General features: G+C 44.2%; 1 protein-coding gene across 1 annotated transcript in view; it reads left to right on the top strand.

Annotated features, from left to right (window-relative positions):
- The window catches only part of LOC117363126 (coiled-coil domain-containing protein 169-like), a 47,014-nt gene that overhangs the window by 11,776 nt on the left and 14,401 nt on the right, over positions 1-20,837 (top strand). The window contains exons 5-6 of the mRNA XM_033950443.1: positions 3,987-4,085; positions 4,253-4,306. Of these exons, the coding sequence (XP_033806334.1) occupies positions 3,987-4,085; positions 4,253-4,306 (153 nt within the window). The remainder of the gene's footprint in view (positions 1-3,986; positions 4,086-4,252; positions 4,307-20,837) is intronic.

Raw genomic sequence — 20,837 nt, 5'->3', positions numbered from 1 at the left:
TCTTGTAACCTCACGCTTAGATTACTGCAGTCTACTTCTAACTGGTCTCCCGCAGTGCAACCTCTCCCCCCTGTAATCTGTGCAAAACTCTGCTGCACGACTCGCCAACCTCGCTACACTCATGTCACCACTCTCCTTAAATCACTTCACTGGTTCCTTATCCATCTTTGCATACAGTTCAAGTTCCTATTGCTGACCTACAAGTGTGTTCTTCTGCTACCCCTCAATATCTCTCCTCTCTCCTTATACACCTCCCAGAGGACTCCGTTCCTCAGATAAGCTTCTCTTAGCCCCTTCCCTTACCTTGTTTAAAAGCAGACTGAAAACCCACCTTCAGTATAGCCTTCAATCCTTAATCCTACTCCCCTCTGCCCACCAATCTAGCCAACAGATTAACTGTTCAACCGTATCTATGACATCCTGTTTGTTTGTCTGCCTTGTCTGTTTAGATTGTAAGCTCTTTCGAGCCGGGTCTGTCTTCTTTGTGACTCTGTACAGCACTGTGTACGTCTGGTAGTGCTATAGAAATAATAAATAGTAGTAGTATCCTAGGAAATATGAGGTTATGGGGTGTGGGAGGAAATCTTATATTTTTTTCCCCTGGGGCCTTCTCAGTCTCAGCCACATCGCTGATCAGAATATGTCAGTTTTTGAAATGTACATCTGCTAGAACTAGTAGTAAATGTGGCGGGGGCCTGCAAGAAAAACCTTACTCAGTCTTGAGTCTCACATATTGCGATGGGCCACCCTTGATTTTTCTTATCAGGTGATAAGAGTGAACAGCAACCATTTTTATTCTTGATCAGTGCTGTAGTAAGGGGGGGGAGAGTCTGCCCTGGGCACCATCTTGGTGGGGGCACAGACACCCATCCTCTGCCCCCCCCCCCCGCTCTTTCCCTGCCCCCCATTCCTTGCTCCCTTCCCACGTACCTTTTTTAATGCTTCTGATACGAGCAGCAACCCCAAGCTACTGCTTGCACCAGTGTTGGCTCTTTCTCTGGCGTCACTTCCTGAGCCCGCGCCTAGGAAGTGACATCAGAAGAAGAGCCAATGCTGGCGTGAGCAACAGGTTGGGATTGCTGTTCATGCTGGGAAGGTTAAAGAGGTATGGGTGAAGGGAAGGGGCATGTGCGCACAGCAGAAGGGGGTGGGGAGGAGCAGATGGGGTTGGGGCACCAACACCTTGGGCGCCTCTCACCCTTACTACATCACTGTTCTTGATTACACACAGACTTAAAGATCTTAATATGTATACTTTGGAAAAAAGGTGGGAGAGGGGAGATATGCTTAAATACCTGCATGGCAGAAATGCACATGAGGCCGGTCTCATTTGTAAGAAAGCTTCAGAATGAGAGAGCATAGGATAAAGTTAAGAGGTGATAGGCTCAGGAGTCATTTAAGGAAATATTTAAGGTGGTAGATGCGTGAAATAGTCTCCTGGTAGAAGTGGTGGAGACAAAGACTGAATTCAAGAAAGTGTGGGGCAGGCACATGGGATCTCTTAGGGAGAGAAGGAGATAGTGGATGCTGCAGATGTACAGACTGGATAGGCCATTTGGCCTTTATCTGCCATAGTCAATGATTACAAAAGGAGCATTGCTATTGCACAGAAATATCAGATTGCATTCAACCCTCAGTTTAACAGGTCAAACTAATTATCCCTCCAAAGATTTTAAATACTGCTTACTATGGAATGTGGCTAGATGGTATGCAACATGTGTTACCATACCTACAACTTGAACTTGCCCTGAACCACAGCCCAATTACTAAATAGAGCATGTGATGGAACCTTTATGTTAGTTTTAGAAGGGCAGCCATACTGAATTAGAAATTGTATGTGATCAATACATTCAACATATTACTAATAACTGGAAAGATCACCAGTAGACTTAATTTTAATTTCTGGTGGAATTCGTTGTGTCACTTATATAGAATGGAAAGATCACTGGCGGTACAGAATGGAAAGTATAAAAGTTTTATAAAAATATGGGAGCCATTTAACATCTTTTTGTCATGATTAAATGCCATTTTTCTATTAATTATACACCACTTAGTGATGAAAGAGGGGAAGGGTTTAATGGGAGGGTTTATGATTTTATAATGAATAATGGGCTTAGAGGGAGGGTGGAGGGAGGGTTGCATTTATTTATAAGATACAAAGTGATCTAATTAATAGTGTTTATTATGATTTCTGTACACTTGATGAAAGTTTAAAAACGAATAAAGAATTTAAAAAAAAAAAAAAGAAATTGTATGTGAAACTGACCTTTGATCTTTTCACTGAAAATTTCAAAACAATTTTATTTAAAGATTTCAATTCTGAAATGTACTATGTATAAGGGGCTTAGCTACCATTGTGCAAGCCCAGCAAAAACACAAACAAAAAAAAAACCCAAAACCAGGGGCAAGTCAATGATAGAGAGCCACCTCCTTCAACAAGCCAGAAAATATAATTCATCTTCACCTCAAATGGGACAGAGAAGCAGTACAATGAAAACAGTGTTCAGCATCTGCCAGTCTTGCTCGCTGTGACATAAGACATCGTGTCAGAAGGAGTAGGACCAAAGATGCTGATCATGTGTGCACAGACTCTAAGGCCCCATTCTGCTATTTTTCATTTCAGCCTCAGGATGTTGGCAAAACAGATGGGAGTGATACAAGCCAAGATGCTGGATTTGGGACTAGAAGGGGAGATTGAGACAGATACTGTACATGAGAGAGGTGGAAGGGATTATCGGGTACATGATGTAAATGGGGAAGGTGAGAAATGAGGAGAGATGCTGAACACAGGAACCAGCCCTGCTAGTGCTTGAGCACCCCAATATTGAGCAAAATCTTTGATGGTGTCCAGGAAGGACTAATCTCTGTTGGGTTTAGCACCCCCGACTTTACAAAAAGAAAAACAAGTGGAAAATGTATAGGAATGGTGGAAAATCAAAGTATTACTCCAGGAACCATTTGTTGATCCAGACTGAAAAAAACAAATGGTTGAGGAGAGATAAATTGAAACCTAAGAATGAGAAATTGTTAGTTACAGCCCAGGAAAATGGATTAGGGATGAGATAGTTTGCAACAAGTATAGAAAAAACTAATACAATAGGTATCTTGTAAAGTTAAAGAGCTAGGAACTTATTCTGGCTAGGAAGTTCTGGTAGCTGAAAATTTCTATTCAGAAAAGTACAATAAGGTGGCACATCTCATTCATTGGAAACTTTGTAAACACATAACAACATTACTGTACTGGGATCATGACCCAAAGAGATTTATGGAAAATGAAAAGGTTATGAGAGACTGGGACAGGCCCATTCAAACCAATAGAAAGCAACATGCACAGAAACCGGCCATAGTAGTTAAAGAAAAAACACCAGAATAGCATAGAGGTGTTAGTCCCAAGTGATTACTCTGTCAATCTTGTGGAGAGAGAGAGAAAAAGAAGATCCTCAAATATCAAGAAATGCAGTCAGAGACCAAGAAAATGAGGCTGAAAAATACAAAATATTTCTCATATTAGAAACCACAAATAGATGAATAGCTGCAGAGACAAAAGTGAACTCTGGGGAACCCCACAACCCAGGATCCATTAAAAATAAATGTGATCAGCATGCTTTTTTAAAATCTGTGGCTGCAGACAGATACATTTTTGCCAGCCAGATCAATGTCTAACCAAAATCTATTTAAAATTAGGAGGGGCCACTGTAGAGTCAAAGTTTATCCAGAAAGCTACAATATTCAGCCACTGCCTGGTTAAATTTATGCATTAGGAAGACCACAGAAGTAATGACCATAACTTAAGAGAATTTATCTGATTAAATTTTGGACTGCATATTCAGTGGACCTGCCTAAATAGATATAGGGTCACTGAATATATGGCAACCATAGCGTTAAACACTGCTCTCCCCCAAAGAGTTTTATATAGATACTTCTACAAGCAGCAGTATGGGATACAGAAATATCAATACAGTTCACTTTATTTCATATATTTACAGAGTGCTTTGAATCAATTTATTAAACAGCTGGAAGCGGAGAAGATGAGTGTTCAGAACCAGCTAAAAGATTATGAGCTTAGAATGGAACAAGAATCTAAGGTTTGTTACCATATTGTATTTGCTTATTTCAGAAACTGCTTTGCTATTTGGTATATTACATCAAGTTATTTATGTAATACAGTAACCATTTCAGTTTGTTTGTCAGACCACCCTGTTATAGTTCATAATTTTCTTTTATCTTCATTCTTTGTGTATTGTTAATTTAGGCTTATCATAAGGCTAATGATGAACGGCGCACATACCTAGCAGAAATTTCACAGGTATGTACTAGAACACACATTGCTCTACAGTACTTATTCAAGGTTAGTTGTATTAAAGCTTACTACTTAGATAGCATATGCTAATACATTAATGCACATTATTAGTAAATATGTCCCATGCCATAAAAATGTATTAATCAGTATTGTTCTGTAGCCAAATTTCTGATACTGTCATTAATCCATATCATGCTCAATCTAAAACAGTATCACAATAATTTTCTCATAACATTTACTTTTATTTCACTTTTAATACTTATTTTTTCATTTTCTGATGACGAGGCCAGTGCAGAACAAGTACTTAGCCATTGAAAACACTTGGCTAATACTTCTAAAGATCCTGAAGAAAATGGAAAAATAAGTATTAAAAGTGAATTAAAAGTAAATGTTATGAGAAAATTATTGTGATACTGTTTTAGATTAAGTATAAAAATGTATTATGCATGTTGCTACACCATTGCAGTAATACACTTAACTATTCACCAGAAGCAAATATTCCAGTGTTAACAAAGATCATGGAAGCAGTGGTTTCACTACAATTTACAAGTTTGCTAGAACGACATCAACCTTTAGACCCAAGACAGTTTGTTAGGCATATTATCTGAAATTAGATCAAGGCTATCAGATTTTTGTGATTCAAGTAGATCTTTCTGCATCTTTTGACCTGGTTAACCATGATATCTTATTGACCAGGTTAGCTTATATAGGCCTGTCAGGTGAGATATTAATGTGATTTGCTGGCAAAAACAACTTTCAACCTCCTGGACTATGAATTGTAGTATAGTTTATATGCTAAGAAAGAATATTCCTTAAACTCCTTTGCTGAATGGGCAGAGTACTTAAAATAAAGTCCCCAAGCTTACCTGTTTAAATTTAAGTCTACGTTTCCCCAAGTTTAAAAGCAATTTCCCAGCAAATTATTACCAGTGAAGATCTCTCCCACTCTGTCTTCTCACAGCACCTCTTCTGGCGTTGGTAAGGTTCTACTTGGAGTATTGTGTTCAGTTTTGGAGGTCCATTCTTGTTAAGGATGTAAACGACTTGAAGTGGTTCAAAGAAAAGCAATTAAAATGATACAGTATTTGAACCAAAAGATATACAAAAAGAGACTTGAGGAAATGAATATGTATATTCTAGAGCAGAGGTGTCCAACCTTTTGGCTTCCCTGAGCCGCATTGGCCGACATTTTTTTTTCTGGGGACGCACAAACACTAACACTAGCTGATGAGCAAAAAAAAAAAGGTTGAGCAGGTCCCAAATTTGCAATCACTAATATAGAAGATGTTACGTATCTAATAATAAACCTTCATTAAAGGGACACTGTGGAGAGGAACACAAAAAAGCAGTAATACTTACCCTGACTGAGTTATCCTCCACGTACACCACTGACAGTGGGAGCAGCCGCAGGCTTCCGCATCCCCATTCTGATGAGCAGGGATGCCCACTCCTGGTTCTCCCATTCACTTCTATTACAGCTATGGTGAGCCTCTTCAGAGGTGAGCCTCATCAGAGCGGGGATGCTGAATCAGCTGTCAGCAGCGCATGTGGAGGATCATTTAATCAGGGTAAATATTACTGCTTTTTTGGGCCTCCTACTTTGAGCTCAGGCTCCCTCAAAATGAATATCTCCCCTGCTGTAACTAGTAGGGATCTTCAAGCCTCACCAACTGACATCCACCTTCTCCCCCTCCAACTTCCCAAGTTCTGCATTGCAGAGCTGCTGCATTCCTTCCTCCCTGCCCCCCCCCCCTCCCCTTTGGCTTTCATGCATGCATGAAAGCAGAGGCAGCTTGAGGATATTGCCATTGGCTGCAAAACTTGGCGATTTTGAGTTGCCAGACTGGAGGACTATGTCTTCAGTTGGCAGGGCTTGGGAATCCCCACTAGCTCAAGTATTTATAAATTGCACTCAGGCAGGGAGAAACTTTGGTGCCCATCCACTAATTTTGGGCTCCAGTCCCTCCCCCAAATCAGCTGTATATGACTATGCCACTGAATACAAAAATAATTGTGTTGCACATATCCCAAAGCTAACATATTCTAATTAATAAATTCAAAATAAAACAATTTTTTCTACCTTGTTGTCTGGATGTTTTATTTTTCCATCATCTTGGTCCCAGTTTCTCTTTCTGCTTTTTCTCTATCTTCAACTAATTCTTTTTCCAATGTCTGCAGTCATTTTTTTCTCCTCTTCTCTCGTTCCATTTCCTTCTTATGCCTGTCTCCAACATATTGATTTTTCCCTTTCAGCTTTCTTAACTTTTTCTTTTCTGCCTCTGTCCACTCAAATCTTGCCTTCTTTCTCACCCTTCTTCTTTTTAAATGTTCAGCTACCTCTCAATTCTCTATCTTCTCTCAGTCCCTAGCTCTCCCATTTCCCATCTCACTCTTTTCCCAGCCTCCTATTCCCTTCTATCTACTCCCCATTAACACATTTCTACCACTGTACTCACTGCTCTCTCACTTATCTTGTCATCTCCCTTTTGACCTCATCCACATTGCTCACCACTTTCAGAATTTTCTCCCTCTCTCCATTGGTCAGGCTATAAATCCCTGTCCCTTTTTTTCCATCCTCTAGCATCGTCTTATTCCAGCTCTTTTTCCTCCTGCCCTTTCATGGTTCCATCTCTCCTCCTCTATCTCCATGGTCCAACATTTTGCTCCCTCTCTTTTCTGTTTTTCTTCTTCCCTCCCCCCTTGATACTGAACAACGAAATGGAGAAAAAAAAAAAAGATTCAGCATCTCTCTGCCTTCCATCCACAGGCCTAACATTTCTCCCTCCCTCCCATCCCCAGATCCAACTTCTCTCCCTTTCTCTTCCCAACTGCCCCCATCCCTTTTCTCCCCCTGCTTGCCTGCCTCCCTTCTCCAGGTCCACCATTTTTCTTTCTTTCTCTTCCCAACAGTTCTCCCTTCAAGTATCTCTTTCCCTCTTCCTCTACACCACCCCAGGTCCAACCTCTCTCCCTCCAGACCATTGCCCACCATCTCTCTGTCCTCTGTTTCTGGTCCCATAAGCTCTCCCCCAACGCCCAATCTTGCACTTCTTTTAATACCCTCCCCCCCAAAAAAAAAAGTCCAAGAGGCTTCCTTGGCCCAGCATGTTCTCCCCCTTCTCTCTGCACCCATGCATCTCTACCTCACTCCTCACCCACTACCATGTCCAATAATTCTCTTTTTTACTCCATCTCTCCTCTCTCTGCCCAACAGTTCTCCTCTTTCTTTATCTCCCCAATTGCAACATCTATTTCCCTCTCTCAGACACCCAATTCTCCTTTTATATTATATCCCTCACCTCTGCATCTCTTTCCCTCACTCCCTCCATTCTTCCATCTTATGGCTCATGCTCTCCTCTATCTTTTCCTTCATTCTGTGTCCTAAGTTCATGCCCCTCCCTCCTTCCTTCCATCATTTTCCTAAGTTTGTGCTCCCTCCCTCTCAAGTCTCACGCCCTTCTCCCTCCTTCCCTTCTGTGCCCCCGGGTGTTTACCTTCAGGTTAATTTCAGGCCGGCTCCCTCCTCACTGCTAGTCATTTTTTTTGCTGAAAGCCACGGACAGCACCTCCCTCTCAAGTCCCAACACACCCTTCTCCCTCAGGTGTTTATCTACAGGCTGGCTCCCTCCTCACTCCTCTTTCCTATGTCTTATACATTCAGGGCGAGGTAAAAATATCAACACATATCTTCACTGTAGAATTGTACCTTTGTAAAACAGACACTAGCTCTTCTTCATATTTACTTTATCTGTGAGTACTTAAATTCTCCAACTTCTTACAACAATACAATTCTTCCAGCATGCAGTGTGAAATGCAAATCAGCTCCTTTTCTTTCTGGCAGGAACTAGGATAAATGTAACATTAGACTCCTCAGCAATCACTCTGCTCTTTAGACAGCAGAGCTTGATTGGGAATTTCAATATCCAAAAAAGACTGGCTCTTTTGTTTCATTGAGCATAGCCTTAAAACAACCTCCTCCCTTTGACTGGATAACAAGCAAGCTGGATATAGGGGAGTCCCCGGACGTCGTGTACTTGGACTTCAGCAAAGCATTTGATAGCGTCCCACACCGCAGGTTATTGAGCAAGATGGGTTCGATGGGACTGGGTGAAACATTAACCGCATGGGTTAGGGACTGGCTTAGAAGTAGACTTCAGAGGGTAGTGGTAAAAGGTACCCTCTCCGATACGACGGAGGTGATCAGCGGAGTGCCGCAGGGCTCGGTCTTGGGCCCGATCCTATTTAACATCTTCGTAAGAGACTTGGCTGAGGGGCTACGAGGTAAAATTACATTATTCGCCAATGATGCCAAACTATGCAACATAGTAGGCAACCGCACAACAGATGAAAGCACAGTGCCCGACAAAAGCTCAATGCCCGACAGTATGACGCAGGACCTACTCCTGCTGGAGCATTGGTCAAAGACTTGGCAACTAAGTTTCAATGCCATAAAATGCAAGGTCATGCACCTTGGCGGCAAAAATCCATGCAGGACTTACACCCTAAATGGTGAGATCCTAGCAAGGACTGTAGCAAAACGTGACTTGGGGGTGATTATTAGCGAATACATGAAGAATGCCAATCAAGTGGAGAAAGCTTCATCCAGGGCTAGACAAATCATGGGCTGTATCTGTAGAAGTTTCGTCAGCCGTAAGCCCGAGGTCATAATGCCGTTGTACAGATCCATGGTGAGACCCCATCTGGAATACTGTGTACAATTCTGGAGGCCGCATTATCAAAAAGATGTGCGGAAAGTCGAGTCGGTTTAGCGAATGGCCACCAGGATGGTCTCGGGACTCAAGGATCTCCCGTATGAGGAACGGCTGGGTAAGTTGCAGTTATACTCACTCGAGGAACGCAGAGAGAGGGAAGACATGATCGAGACGTTCAAATATGTCACGGGCCATATTGAGGTGGAAGAGGATCTCTTTGTCCTTAAAGGACCCACGGCAACAAGAGGGCATCCGTTGAAAATCAGGGATGGGAAATTTCATGGCGACACCAGAAAATATTTCTTCATCGAAAGGGTGGTTGACCGCTGGACTAATCTTCCACAACAGGTAATTGAGGCCAGCAGCGTGCCAGATTTTAAGAAAAGATGGGATTGGCAAGTGGGATCTCTTCATGGAGGTAGTTAGGGGGTGGGCCATTAGTGTGGGCAGACTAGATGGGCCGTGGCCCTTTTCTGCCGTCATTTTCTATGTTTCTATCCTCAACATGGCTTCCATCCTATCCTCTGTCCTCAGCTGTTAAATAAAAATTAATCAAAGCCAGAAAAACAAAAGTCAAGCCCCAAACAACAGGGAACTTCATCCTGGTCTGAAGTTGTTGTGGTTTCCAATTCATATTGCCTGCCGTGGCTGCATTCCTTGTACATATTTACATACTACGATGTCAAAGTCCTAAGTACCCCTAGACATTCCAGCTCTCCCAGCTGTCAGTAACCAATCCTGATACCTCTCAGGCGTCTCATGACAGTACAGGCAGTCCCTAGGTTAAGAACAAGTTCTGTTTTTTTAAACCATTCTTAAGTTAAATTTGTATGTAACTATTCAGTACACTGTTTATAAAAACATTAACAAAAAACAGTCCTCAAAATAAAGTCCTGTAGATTAAATAGAAAGAAAAGATAGGAAGTTTACACTTACTTTTTGGCCTTCATCCATCCCACTGTTCCCTCTCCACCACCACATCCAACATTTATCCCTCTCATCTCTCTTCCCTAAGCATCTGCTCCTCACCCTCTCCCATCACTATGTCCAATCTTTCTTTCTCCCTCCCCATGCCGAACAATTTTCTGCTTTCTTCATTTCCCCATGTGAACCATCTCTTTTCCTCTTACTCAGACCCATGCCCAACAATTCTCCCTTTCTATTCCCTCCTCACCTCAGCATCTCTTTCCCTCATTTCCTCCATTGTTTTATCCTATGTCCAAAGTTCATACTTCCCTCCTTCCATTCTGTGTCCTAAGTTCATGCTCCCTACTTTCTTCATTCCATCCTTTGTCCAAAGTTTGTGCTCCCTCCCTGCCTTCTATGTCCCAATGTGACCCTGCTTCTCCCTTCCTGTGCCAACGAAACCCTCCTCCTCCCTTGTGTGTCTCAACGCGCCCCTCATCATCGTTCCCTCCTTTCTGTATCCCAAATTTGTACCTCCCTCCCATGGGTGTTTACCTCCTCTGACTGGCTAAGGCTCCCTCCTCCTAGTCACACTTCTCTTTGCAAAGCCGCAAGCAGTGTCTCCTGCATGTGGCTGGTGGCTGACCTGGAAGCCTTCCCTCTAATATTAGAGGGAAGGCTTCCTGGTCAGCGGACTGCATGCAGGAGCTATTGCTCGCAGCTTTGCAAAGAGAAGTGTGACTGGGAGGAGGGAACCTTAGCCCGCCTGAGGAGGTAAACACCCGCGGGAGAGAGGGAGGCACGAATTTGGGTTGCAGAATGGAGGGAAAGACAATGAGGGGTGCATTGGGACATAGGAGGAGGAGGGCTGTGTTTGGACAGGAAGGGAGGAAGAGGGGGGCGCATTAACACAGGAAGGGAGAAGCAGGACCCCGGTTTGGAAGTACGAGTTTAGCATAAGTCGGATGAAACCAGGGATTGCCTGTACTTCTGTCCTAGGACTCCTCGTTGCACCTGGGTTGAGGTTTCCTTGCAACTCTCCATTTTACTTCTCTCCTTGTTACTAACCTAATGGAAGTATAAATACTCCTCAGGGAATTAACCTCTCTTCTTCTCTGGGATCGGACCATTTCCTTCATTCATGGAGATAAGGTGTTTCCTCAGTGAGCATGAGCAGCCCTCTCCGAGTTCTCACCAGTTTCTTCCATCTCACTTCTTTTAAATCAGGGATTTTCAACCCAGTACTCAACTGGAGGTAGTGCATGAAAATTTATTTTATGCATATTCATTCTGGATTTCTTGAAAACCTGACTGGTTAGGTATGTCCCAAGGACTGGCTTGAGATCACCTGCTTTACAAGGCCATAGTTAATGATAGCAGGGATTTCTTCTGGTATCTATTTCTAGTACTCTAGGTTTTATTTAGGGCACACCACTACAAGAGGGCAATTTAAAATCCTTAACAATTCCTTCCCAAACCTGCTGTTAAGGGATTTTGAACCTGTTACATGAACCTTAAGGACTCTGGGCTCTCTGCCTTGTCACAATGGAAAGGAGGCAATTTGTCTATCTGCAGCAATGCAAAGCTGTGTGCTGCCTGCCAAGTCAACCACAACACAAGAAATCTACTGCTAGGTCTGAGGTGGTATACAAAGGTAAGGTGAGCCCTCCAACTGCCCCCCCATCCTAACACCTCACCCTCTGACCCAATCCAAACCCCACAACTATCCTAACTTTTAAAATTTCATGATATCTAACAGCACCACTTAACCCAACCCCCCCCCCAACTTAAAAGTAAAAACTCCCGGCATACTAACTTCTGACCCAACCCTTCTCCACCCAATATTAAAACAATTTGTGTTGTCTAGTGGTAATCTCTCCCTTCCCTCACACATATTCGTTATATCTTGAAAAGGCAGGTGTAGGGTTACCAGATTTCCTCGTCTTTTTTTTTTTTAAAAGACATCTGGCCCCACCCTGTTCTGCCCCCGTCCCGCCCCCATACAAACATCGTGTTTCCTTCCCTAAGCTCGGGGCTACATTTGGCGGACCTCTACACATGCGCGGACATCAATGCAATAATATCACGCACATGTGCATATGTGTGACGTCCACACATGCACAGAGGCCCACCAGATGTGGCCCCGAGCTTGGGGCCTTCTAAAACCTGGACAAACTGCTGGATTTTGGAAATCCCTCTGGGTTCCCAGACAGTCCTCTAAAAAGAGGACATGTCCAGGGGTTTTCCTGGACATCTGGTAACCCTAGGCAGGAGCAATGCCCACTTGCTTATGCCTTATACCCACAGCTTGGAAAATAGCAGTGCCTGACCCTGCATGATCCATCCAAGAGGGGCCAGTCTGCCAAATAAGGGAATTTTTCCTTTATTTGGAACTCGGGGCAGAGACTACCAAATAAGAGAAAATGTTTCTTATTTAGCAGACTGACCCTGAGAATGCACTGCGTGGGGTCAGGTGCCACAATTTTCTAAGATCTCAGAGATCTATGGCACTGTATTTACTATATATCTATTCCAAGTCCTACCACGCATAAATCAAATTCAACAATTGGACTTGAACATATGAAGAATCACGTTGTTATTTAAGGAAGCCTCAGCCCCACCGCTATGTTAATTCATGTCTGCGGGAAGAATTACGTGGCACTTCATCATTGGCTGCCCGTATATATTATTCCAATAAATTAGTGCTATTATATGTGTCTTTATATATGGTTCCCTTTCCTTACTGTTATAGGGAGACCCTTGATACAGCACTGTTAGGTGCGAAACATGTCATGTCGGGTCAGACTCCCAGGCGTTGGCTGATGGAAAAGCTAAGTACATAGATAACTTTCAGCATAATTATAGAAAAAACCATATATAAAGACACATATAATAGCACTAATTTATTGGAATAATATATACGGGCAGCCAATGATGAAGTGCCACGTAATTCTTCCCGCAGACATGAATTAACATAGCGGTGGAGTGGTGGGGCTGAGGCTTCCTTAAATAACAACGTGATTCTTCATATGTTCAAGTCCAATTGTTGAATACAATTTTCTAAGATGGCAGCATTAAGACAGGAGCAAGTAGGTATCGCTGCTGCCTCATCAAGGTATAATATGGGGGCCTGGGGGAGGGGTTGGAGGGAGGGGGATTTTGTTACTTTTAAATCAGGATTAAGGGGGTTAGGTCAAGAGGTAGGAGATGCTACTAGACAAGGAAATTTTACATTTAAGTCAGAGGGGGATCAGGTTGGGTTAGAGGGGTGGGGTGTTACTAGACAACAGGAATGTTTTAAATGTTGAATGGAAGTCAGGGGCTGATATAGAAAACTACAAGTCCTGGGGGAAGGGGAGGGAGTCAGACTACCCTAGACCAGTGTTTTTCAACCTTTTTTGGGCAAAGGCACATTTGTTTCATGAAAAAAATCACGAGGCACACCACCATTAGAAAATGTTAAAAAATTTAACTCTGTGCCTATATTGACTATATATAAAGTAATTCTCTTGAATAGGAATCAAATAAACACAAAGAAAGTATTTTATAATTACTTTATTATGAAATATTAAGTAAACAGAATAGTGAAAAATTATAAAATACTTTATTCAGTGCGAAACCTGGGCCTGTTTGGCTGAACACAAAGCTGATATTCTGGCTGGAATCGAAGAAAGACACACATGTAGCTCTTCATCAACAGCTCTCAGTCTCTCTTCAGCTTCAGACGGGAGATAATCAGAAAGACCCGTTTCAGGATTTCGAATTTACGCCAGATAGCGTCTACAGCGAACTATCAAGACTCAAAGTGAACAAAGCCATGGGACCAGACAACCTACACCCCAGGGTACTCAGGGAGTTATGTGAAGTCCTGGCGGAACCATTATCTGTGCTTTTCAATTTTTCCCTACGCACAGGAAGAGTCCCCTTGGACTGGAAAACTGCCAACGTAATCCCACTCCACAAAAAGGGCAGCAAGACAGAGACAGCAAACTACAGGCCAGTGAGTCTCACGTCTATAGTGTGTAAAGTCATGGAAACACTGATCAAACGGAATCTTGACACAATCCTAGATGAGGAAAATCTACGTGATCCCCACCAACATGGGTTCACCCAGGGTAGATCCTGCCAATCCAATCTTATTAGCTTTTTTGACTGGGTTACTAGACAACTGGATGCCGGGGAGGCACTGGACGTGGTATATTTGGACTTCAGTAAAGCATTTGATAGCGTCCCACACCGAAGGTTATTGAACAAGCTGAAATCAATGGGCTTGGGAGACACTCTAACTAAATGGGTTGGGGACTGGCTGAGCGATAGAGTACAGAGGGTGGTGGTGAACGGTACCCCATCAGAAGCGTCGGACGTGCTCAGTGGAGTACCGCAGGGCTCAGTCTTGGGCCCGATTTTATTCAACTTATTCATAAGAGATATGACGCAAGGGCTTAGGGGAAAGGTATCACTGTTCGCCGATGACGCCAAAATTTGCAACATTGTAGGCAACAGCTTATTACCTGACAATATGACACAGGACTTACTGCTGCTGGAAAGATGGTCAACGACTTGGCAGTTGGGCTTCAATGCTAAAAAATGCAAGGTAATGCACCTGGGTAAGAGAAACCCGCGCCGAACTTATGCACTAAATGGAGAGACCTTGGTTAGGACCAAGGAAGAATGTGATCTAGGAGTGATTATTAGTGATGACATGAAGGTTGCCAATCAAGTGGAGAAGGCTTCCTCCAGGGCAAGACAAATGATGGGTTGTATCCGCAGAGGTTTTGTCAGCAGGAGACCTGAAGTCATTATGCCATTGTACAGATCCATGGTGAGGCCTCACTTGGAGTACTGTGTTCAATTCTGGAGACCACACTACCGTAAAGACATGCTGAGGATCGAGTCGGTTCAGCGAATGGCCACCAGGATGGTCTCGGGGCTAAAGGATCTAACGTATGAAGAAAGACTAAAGAAGTTGCGACTGTACTCACTTGAGGAACGAAGAGAAAGGGGAGACATGATTGAAACGTTTAAGTACATCACGGGTCGCATTGAGTCGGAAGATGATATCTTCTGTCTTATGGGTCCCTCGACCACCAGAGGGCATCCGCTGAAGATCAGAGGAGGGAAGTTTCAAGGAAACTCCAGAAAGTACTTCTTCACCGAAAGAGTGGTGGATCAGTGGAACAAACTCCCACTGCAGGTTGTTGAAGCCAGCAGCGTGAAGGATTTTAAGAGTAAATGGTAGGATCTTTAAGGGAGTAAATTCGGGAGCGAATACTTTGGAATGGGCAGACTTGGTGGGCTATAGCCCTTTTCTGCCACTATGTTTCTAAGTTTCTATGTTTCTCTCTGTATTTGGTTTTTATAGCATACAAAAATAGACAAATATACCCTCCATCCTTTTTATTAAACCACAATAGCAGTTTTTAGCGCAGGGAGCTGCGCTGAATGCCCAGCGCTGCTCTTGACGCTCATAGGCTCCCTGCGCTAAAAACTACTATTGCGGTTTAGTAAAAGGTGACCATATTGTAAAATATAGACAGCAGATATAAATTCAGAACTGTGCATAGTAAGTGAAGGGAAGTTTTCATCTCTGGGAATTTACCCAGTTAACTATTAAGTTATTTGGGCAAATTCCTTTGAAAACTGTGGTAATACTGCCTCCACTTTGCTAAATTTAAAATAAAATCATTTTTCCTACCTTGTCTGGTGATTTCTGGTTGCACTTTCTTCTTCTGACTGTGCATCCAATCTTTCTTCCCTTCTATCAGCCTGTATGCTTTCTCTCCTCCACACCTCATTCCCTCCCCCAACTTTTTCTTCCTCTCTCCCTGACCTTTCTTTCTTTTTTTCTGTTTCTCTTCTTTCCTTCTGTTTCCCTGCCTGCCCCCTTTCTTTCTTTCTCCCTGCCGTTCCCCAAGCCACTGCCGCTGCCATCGGGGAACAGGACCCACCAATGGATAACAGGCCCCAAAGCCGACACCGACGCATGCTCTCCCTGACGTCAATTCTGCAATCGAAGAGGAAGTTCCGCCCAGCCAGGCAGCGATTGGCTGGCCCGAACTTCCTCTTCGACTGCAGAATTGACGTCAGGGAGAAGAAGACTTATCGGCTCGATAGATTAGATCGCCAAGACAAAGTGAGTCCTGGGTGATCGACTCACTTTGCCTTGGCGAGCTACTGGCGCCCCTGCCTCGGGCCCCCTGTCAGCTCCGGGCCCCTGAATGCAGGACTGGTAGTACTGCCCTGATGGCGGCCCTGCGGCACACCAGGCAACATTTCAAAACAGTGTCCTAGACTACCAGGGCCACTAGACTACCAGGCATTTTGCAAACCTAAGCACCTTTTTTTTAAAGTGTTCCTGTTCCTCTCAGTGCATGAGACAATTATTGTTCATGCACTAAAAGGAAGGGGTAGGGTTACCAGATTTTATGTCAATAAAATCCAGACTCCTAGACCCGCCCCCCACGCCCATCCAGTTCTACCCATCCCTGCAACGTCACACCCCAGCTGTGCTCCCAGCAAAACTGTTTATTTAACTTTTCAAATAGAAAATACAAAGTGTAAGACATAGCAAAATGCAATAAAAAATAACAAATGACACTCAAAGGTCTGGACTTATTGGAAAATATGGCATACCTATATAGCCTGGTGGGCATCATCACTCCACTCTGGGCTTCAGCTGGGTTGGATTGGGGGGGATTTAGATCGGGGGGATGTTGCTGGGGGGGGCCCAAAATCTTTTAATTGTATAAAGTTATGCACAATTCCCCTTTGTGAAGGAGGATGAGAGGATGAATTCAGACTATAATATTCCAATTTTCCAATATGATCACATGCTTTTAGGCACCAGCTATATGGGCCTGGGCACCCCCAATATTTTTATGATATACTTTATTAAATTTGCAACTGAAATCTCCATACTGCTGGGCAGCAAATGAAGGTAGGAAGGATTTTTGTATCCCAGTTATTGCTTCTGCCTCCTTCTGTAGCCTGTTGGCTGGAATATCTGACCAATGGGCTACAGGAGGGAGAGAGAGAGATGTTTTATTACCCATTGACTGGCAATGTCTGACTAATGGACTCCAGGATAAGGTAGGTGCAGGGCCGGATTAAAGGGTAGGCCAGGTAGGTACATGTCTCTGGCCCAAAAATATCAGGGATGGCCCCAGGGCCGGCGTTAGGGGCGGAGCGGCCCCCGCCTGTCTCCTCTGCGGAATAGGCTTGGGACTTTGCTGGCAGCTGCAGAGATCTTCCACCCTCGTTTCCCTTTTCCTCTTTATTATTGTTGTTTAAATCGAGAGGTTACAGCCAGGCTTGTTGGAAAACTGGCTAACATCGCCTGCCACTGCCACTGTTTCACTGCGCCGAAGTGCACTCTCTGAACAATGATTTAAAAAAAAAAAAAAAAGGAAGGAGTGAAGGATTTTGAAAGGGGTTACTGACTGGGAACCAGAATGCAGATTTGAAGAACTGGAGGTGGCAGAAAGAAGCTGTAGGGGGACTGGTAATGGAGCTATGGGGAGAGGAATAAGAAAGGGCAAGTGAATTGAAAGGGGTTATTGCCTAGGAGAGAGAATTCTGAGTAAAGCTAGAAGTAAAAGACAGGATAATTGGAAGAGGGGCCGAGTGATGGGGACAGAGGCTGGAAGTGGAGTTGTGGGACATGGAAGAGGGGGCTAAGAATGGATGAAGGGGATTGGAATGAGTACTAGCAAGCAGAGAGTATTCTGCTGTGAGGTTGTGAAACTAAAAGAAATAAGATGAGAAGATAGAGAGAGAGCCTATGGAGAGACAAACACTTGACATTAAGAGAAATGAAATAAATGAGAAGACAGTAGAAGGATTCATAAAAGATGAGGAACATTAACACAGAGAGGAAACATAACAGAAAATCAAGACGGAGGCTAGGGAGGAAGAAACTTCTGGGATATTTAAGGACAGATTCTGTAAAGGATGTGTAACTTTAGGCATCCACAATCTGGATGTCTATCGACTTAGGCATCCAAATAAAGTGGATAATAAGTCCAATTAATGACTTTAACAAGCATTAATTAGAACTTAGACATCAAAATGCTGGACACGATTCTACAAATAAGCATCCACAATTTCGTGGACACCCATTGGAAAAAACTGCGCCCAAATACGTCTACCTAATGCCTAAAATGTAGGCATTGCAAAACTAGGTCAACGTTTGAGCGTGAGGTCTACTTTTGAGTGTGCTAGGTAGGTGTGAGGTCTACTTTTGAGCATGAAGTCTACGTTTGGGTGCTAGGTAGGCGCTAGTTAGGTAGACACAACTTAGATGGTACTTAGGTGTGCCATAGGTGAATGGGGCTTTTATTTTTGAGGTACAGAGGACTCCAGATAATGCATTATTAAACATCAAAAAATAAAAGTCCCGTTCACCTATATGCAGACGCCTCCAGCATGCTTAGGAGATGCCTAAGTCGCATCCACCTAACTGAAGCCTATCTAACGGCCAACTTTTGCAAGCAGTCCTCTTACTAAAAAAATAGAGGATTTAGTATTTTATATATATATATATATATACTAGCTTTATAGCCCGTTACATTAATGGGTGCTAGAATATATGTGTGTGTGTCTGTCTTTATTTTTTTCTCTCTCTGTCTCCTTAGCCGCTTTCTGTATTTCTGTCTTTCTTTGTTTTGGCTGTCCACCACCACCCTTTGCGTTCTTCCCTGTCCATTCTCCCTTCCTTTTACCTCCCCTGTGACCACCACCACCCCTTCACTGCTCCCTTTATCCAGCAGCAGCCCTTCTCCCTTTGTTTTACCTCCCCCCTGTCCATCAGCACCTCTTCCTGCTCCCCCTGTCCAGCAGTAGGCCTTCTCCCTTTGTTTTACCTCCCCCCTGTCCATCAGCACTTCTTCCTGCTCCCCCTGTCCAGCAGTAGGCCTCCCTTCCTTTCCCCCCCCCTGTCCATCAGCACCTCTTCCTGCTCCCCCTGTCCAGCAATAGGCCTCCCTTCCTTTTTTTCCCCCCCCTATACATCAGCACCTCTTCCTGCTCCCCCTGTCCAGTAGTAGGCCTCCCTTCCTTTCCCCACCCTCCACCAGAGCAGAATCTCCCCTCTGTCTATCCTCCAACAGTCCAGCATCTCCCTTCTCTCTATCTCCCATCAATCCATCATCTCACCTCTGTCTCCTCCTGTTAGCCACTGCCATTCGCCATATGGTCGATCCGCTGCCGACAGGCGGGGTCCAGCTCCGGCACTTCGCTTGCGCACAGCAGCAGGAGCAGCGCCACCAGCAGCAGCGCCGCCATCGGGAGCCCTTCTCGAGGGGGCAGGACATGCTGCTGAGGAGCTTTGGTGGCTGCTGAGACAGCAGAGATGGAGCGGCCGAGCTGAACTGGCGTTCCCCCCCCCCCCCCCCCGGTGCCAGCGCCGCTCTCCCTCTCAGCGGGCCAGGCCAGAAAAAGAGGAGACTGTTGTGTGGTGATGTATAAGTGTGCATGCACACTCTTGTGGCCACATCGTGACGGATTAGGGAACACGGCTTTAGAGTGCGCATGCGCGCTTACCATATATATATATATATATATATATATATATATATATTTTATTTCCCCCCCATGTACTTTGAGTAGAGAATGACATGGTGGCTGTTACCTGCGGGTAACACGCTGAAATGGGGGAGAGAAAAGAGGTGGTCACCACGGGTACGGGGAGAAGGCCATTCACCGCCCCATGGAGCGATGAATGGCCTTGTCTCCGCAGTGAAGGGAGGGAATGCCACCCAGGCATCTTCCTCCCTGCATATTACTGCCACCTGAGCCCGATCTCCGCCATTGCCGCATGATCATCTCCCTCCCTGCCCCTTACCTTCGCGGCAGGCAATTTCTAAATGTGTTTCCTATCAGCAGCCGCCCGAGTGTTGAAATCATGTGCGGCTGCCATAAAAGGTCATCTCTGATGCAACCGAAAGTTGCATCAGAGACGACCTTTCCTGCAGCCATATGCGATTTCAACGCTCCGGCTGCTGGCAGGAAACACATTTAGAAATTGCCTGCTGCGAAGGTAAGGGGCAGGGAGGGAGAAAGGGAGGAAAGGTGGGGTGGAGAAAAACAGACACTGAAGGGAACTGGGGAAGGTGGGCTAGAGAGGAACAGACGCTGAAGGGAACTGGGAAAGGTGGGGTGGAGAGGAACAGACGCTGAAGGGAACTTGAGAGATTCAGGACTATGGGGGGAGCGGAGGGAAAAAGATGGGTGCCAGGCCAATTGGGGGTGGGGGGGGTGAAGTTGATAGGCACAGTAACAGAGCAAATAGACGACACAGAGAGAAGACAGACAGTGGATGGAAGGAATTGAATGAGAAGATGAGGAAAGCAGAAACCACACAACAAAGATATAAAAAAAATTTCTGTTTATTTCCTTTTTTTTTTTTTTGCTTTAGGATAAAGTAGTATATTAGTTGTGTTGATAAAAATTTATAAACAAAGCCCTGCCAGCTGAACATCTGTTTCTCTAGTTCAGCAGCCAGAACTTTGATTTTTAAGGAAGGAATAAGCTAAATATTGCAGTACTGAGGCGGGGGCAGGGTGGGGACAGGGACAAATTTTTTTCCCCGTGTCATTCTCTAACTTTGAGGAACATAGAGGCCAAAAGAGGAATTGGACAAGTGTTGAAGGTACAAGTTTGATATTTATTCTAGAGAAATGACTGCTTGTAAATCTAGATGATATAAGCGTGGCTTTGGAATTAACATTCGATTTACAATCTGTGTGTGGTGCAATGGTTAGAGCTACGGCCTTAGCACCCTGATGTTGTTGGTTCAAATACCCCACTGCTCCTTGTGACCCTGGGCAACTGGAACAGAAGAGAAATATGATAAAGGAGCCAAATGTAAATTCCATATAGGAATACCATATTTTTCGCTCCATAAGATGCACTTTTTCCAC

This window comes from Geotrypetes seraphini, chromosome 6, assembly GCF_902459505.1.
Source record: "Geotrypetes seraphini chromosome 6, aGeoSer1.1, whole genome shotgun sequence".
NCBI lineage: Eukaryota > Metazoa > Chordata > Amphibia > Gymnophiona > Dermophiidae > Geotrypetes > Geotrypetes seraphini.
Note: the sequence above shows the minus strand (reverse complement) of the source record. Positions and strands in the feature narration are given on the sequence as shown.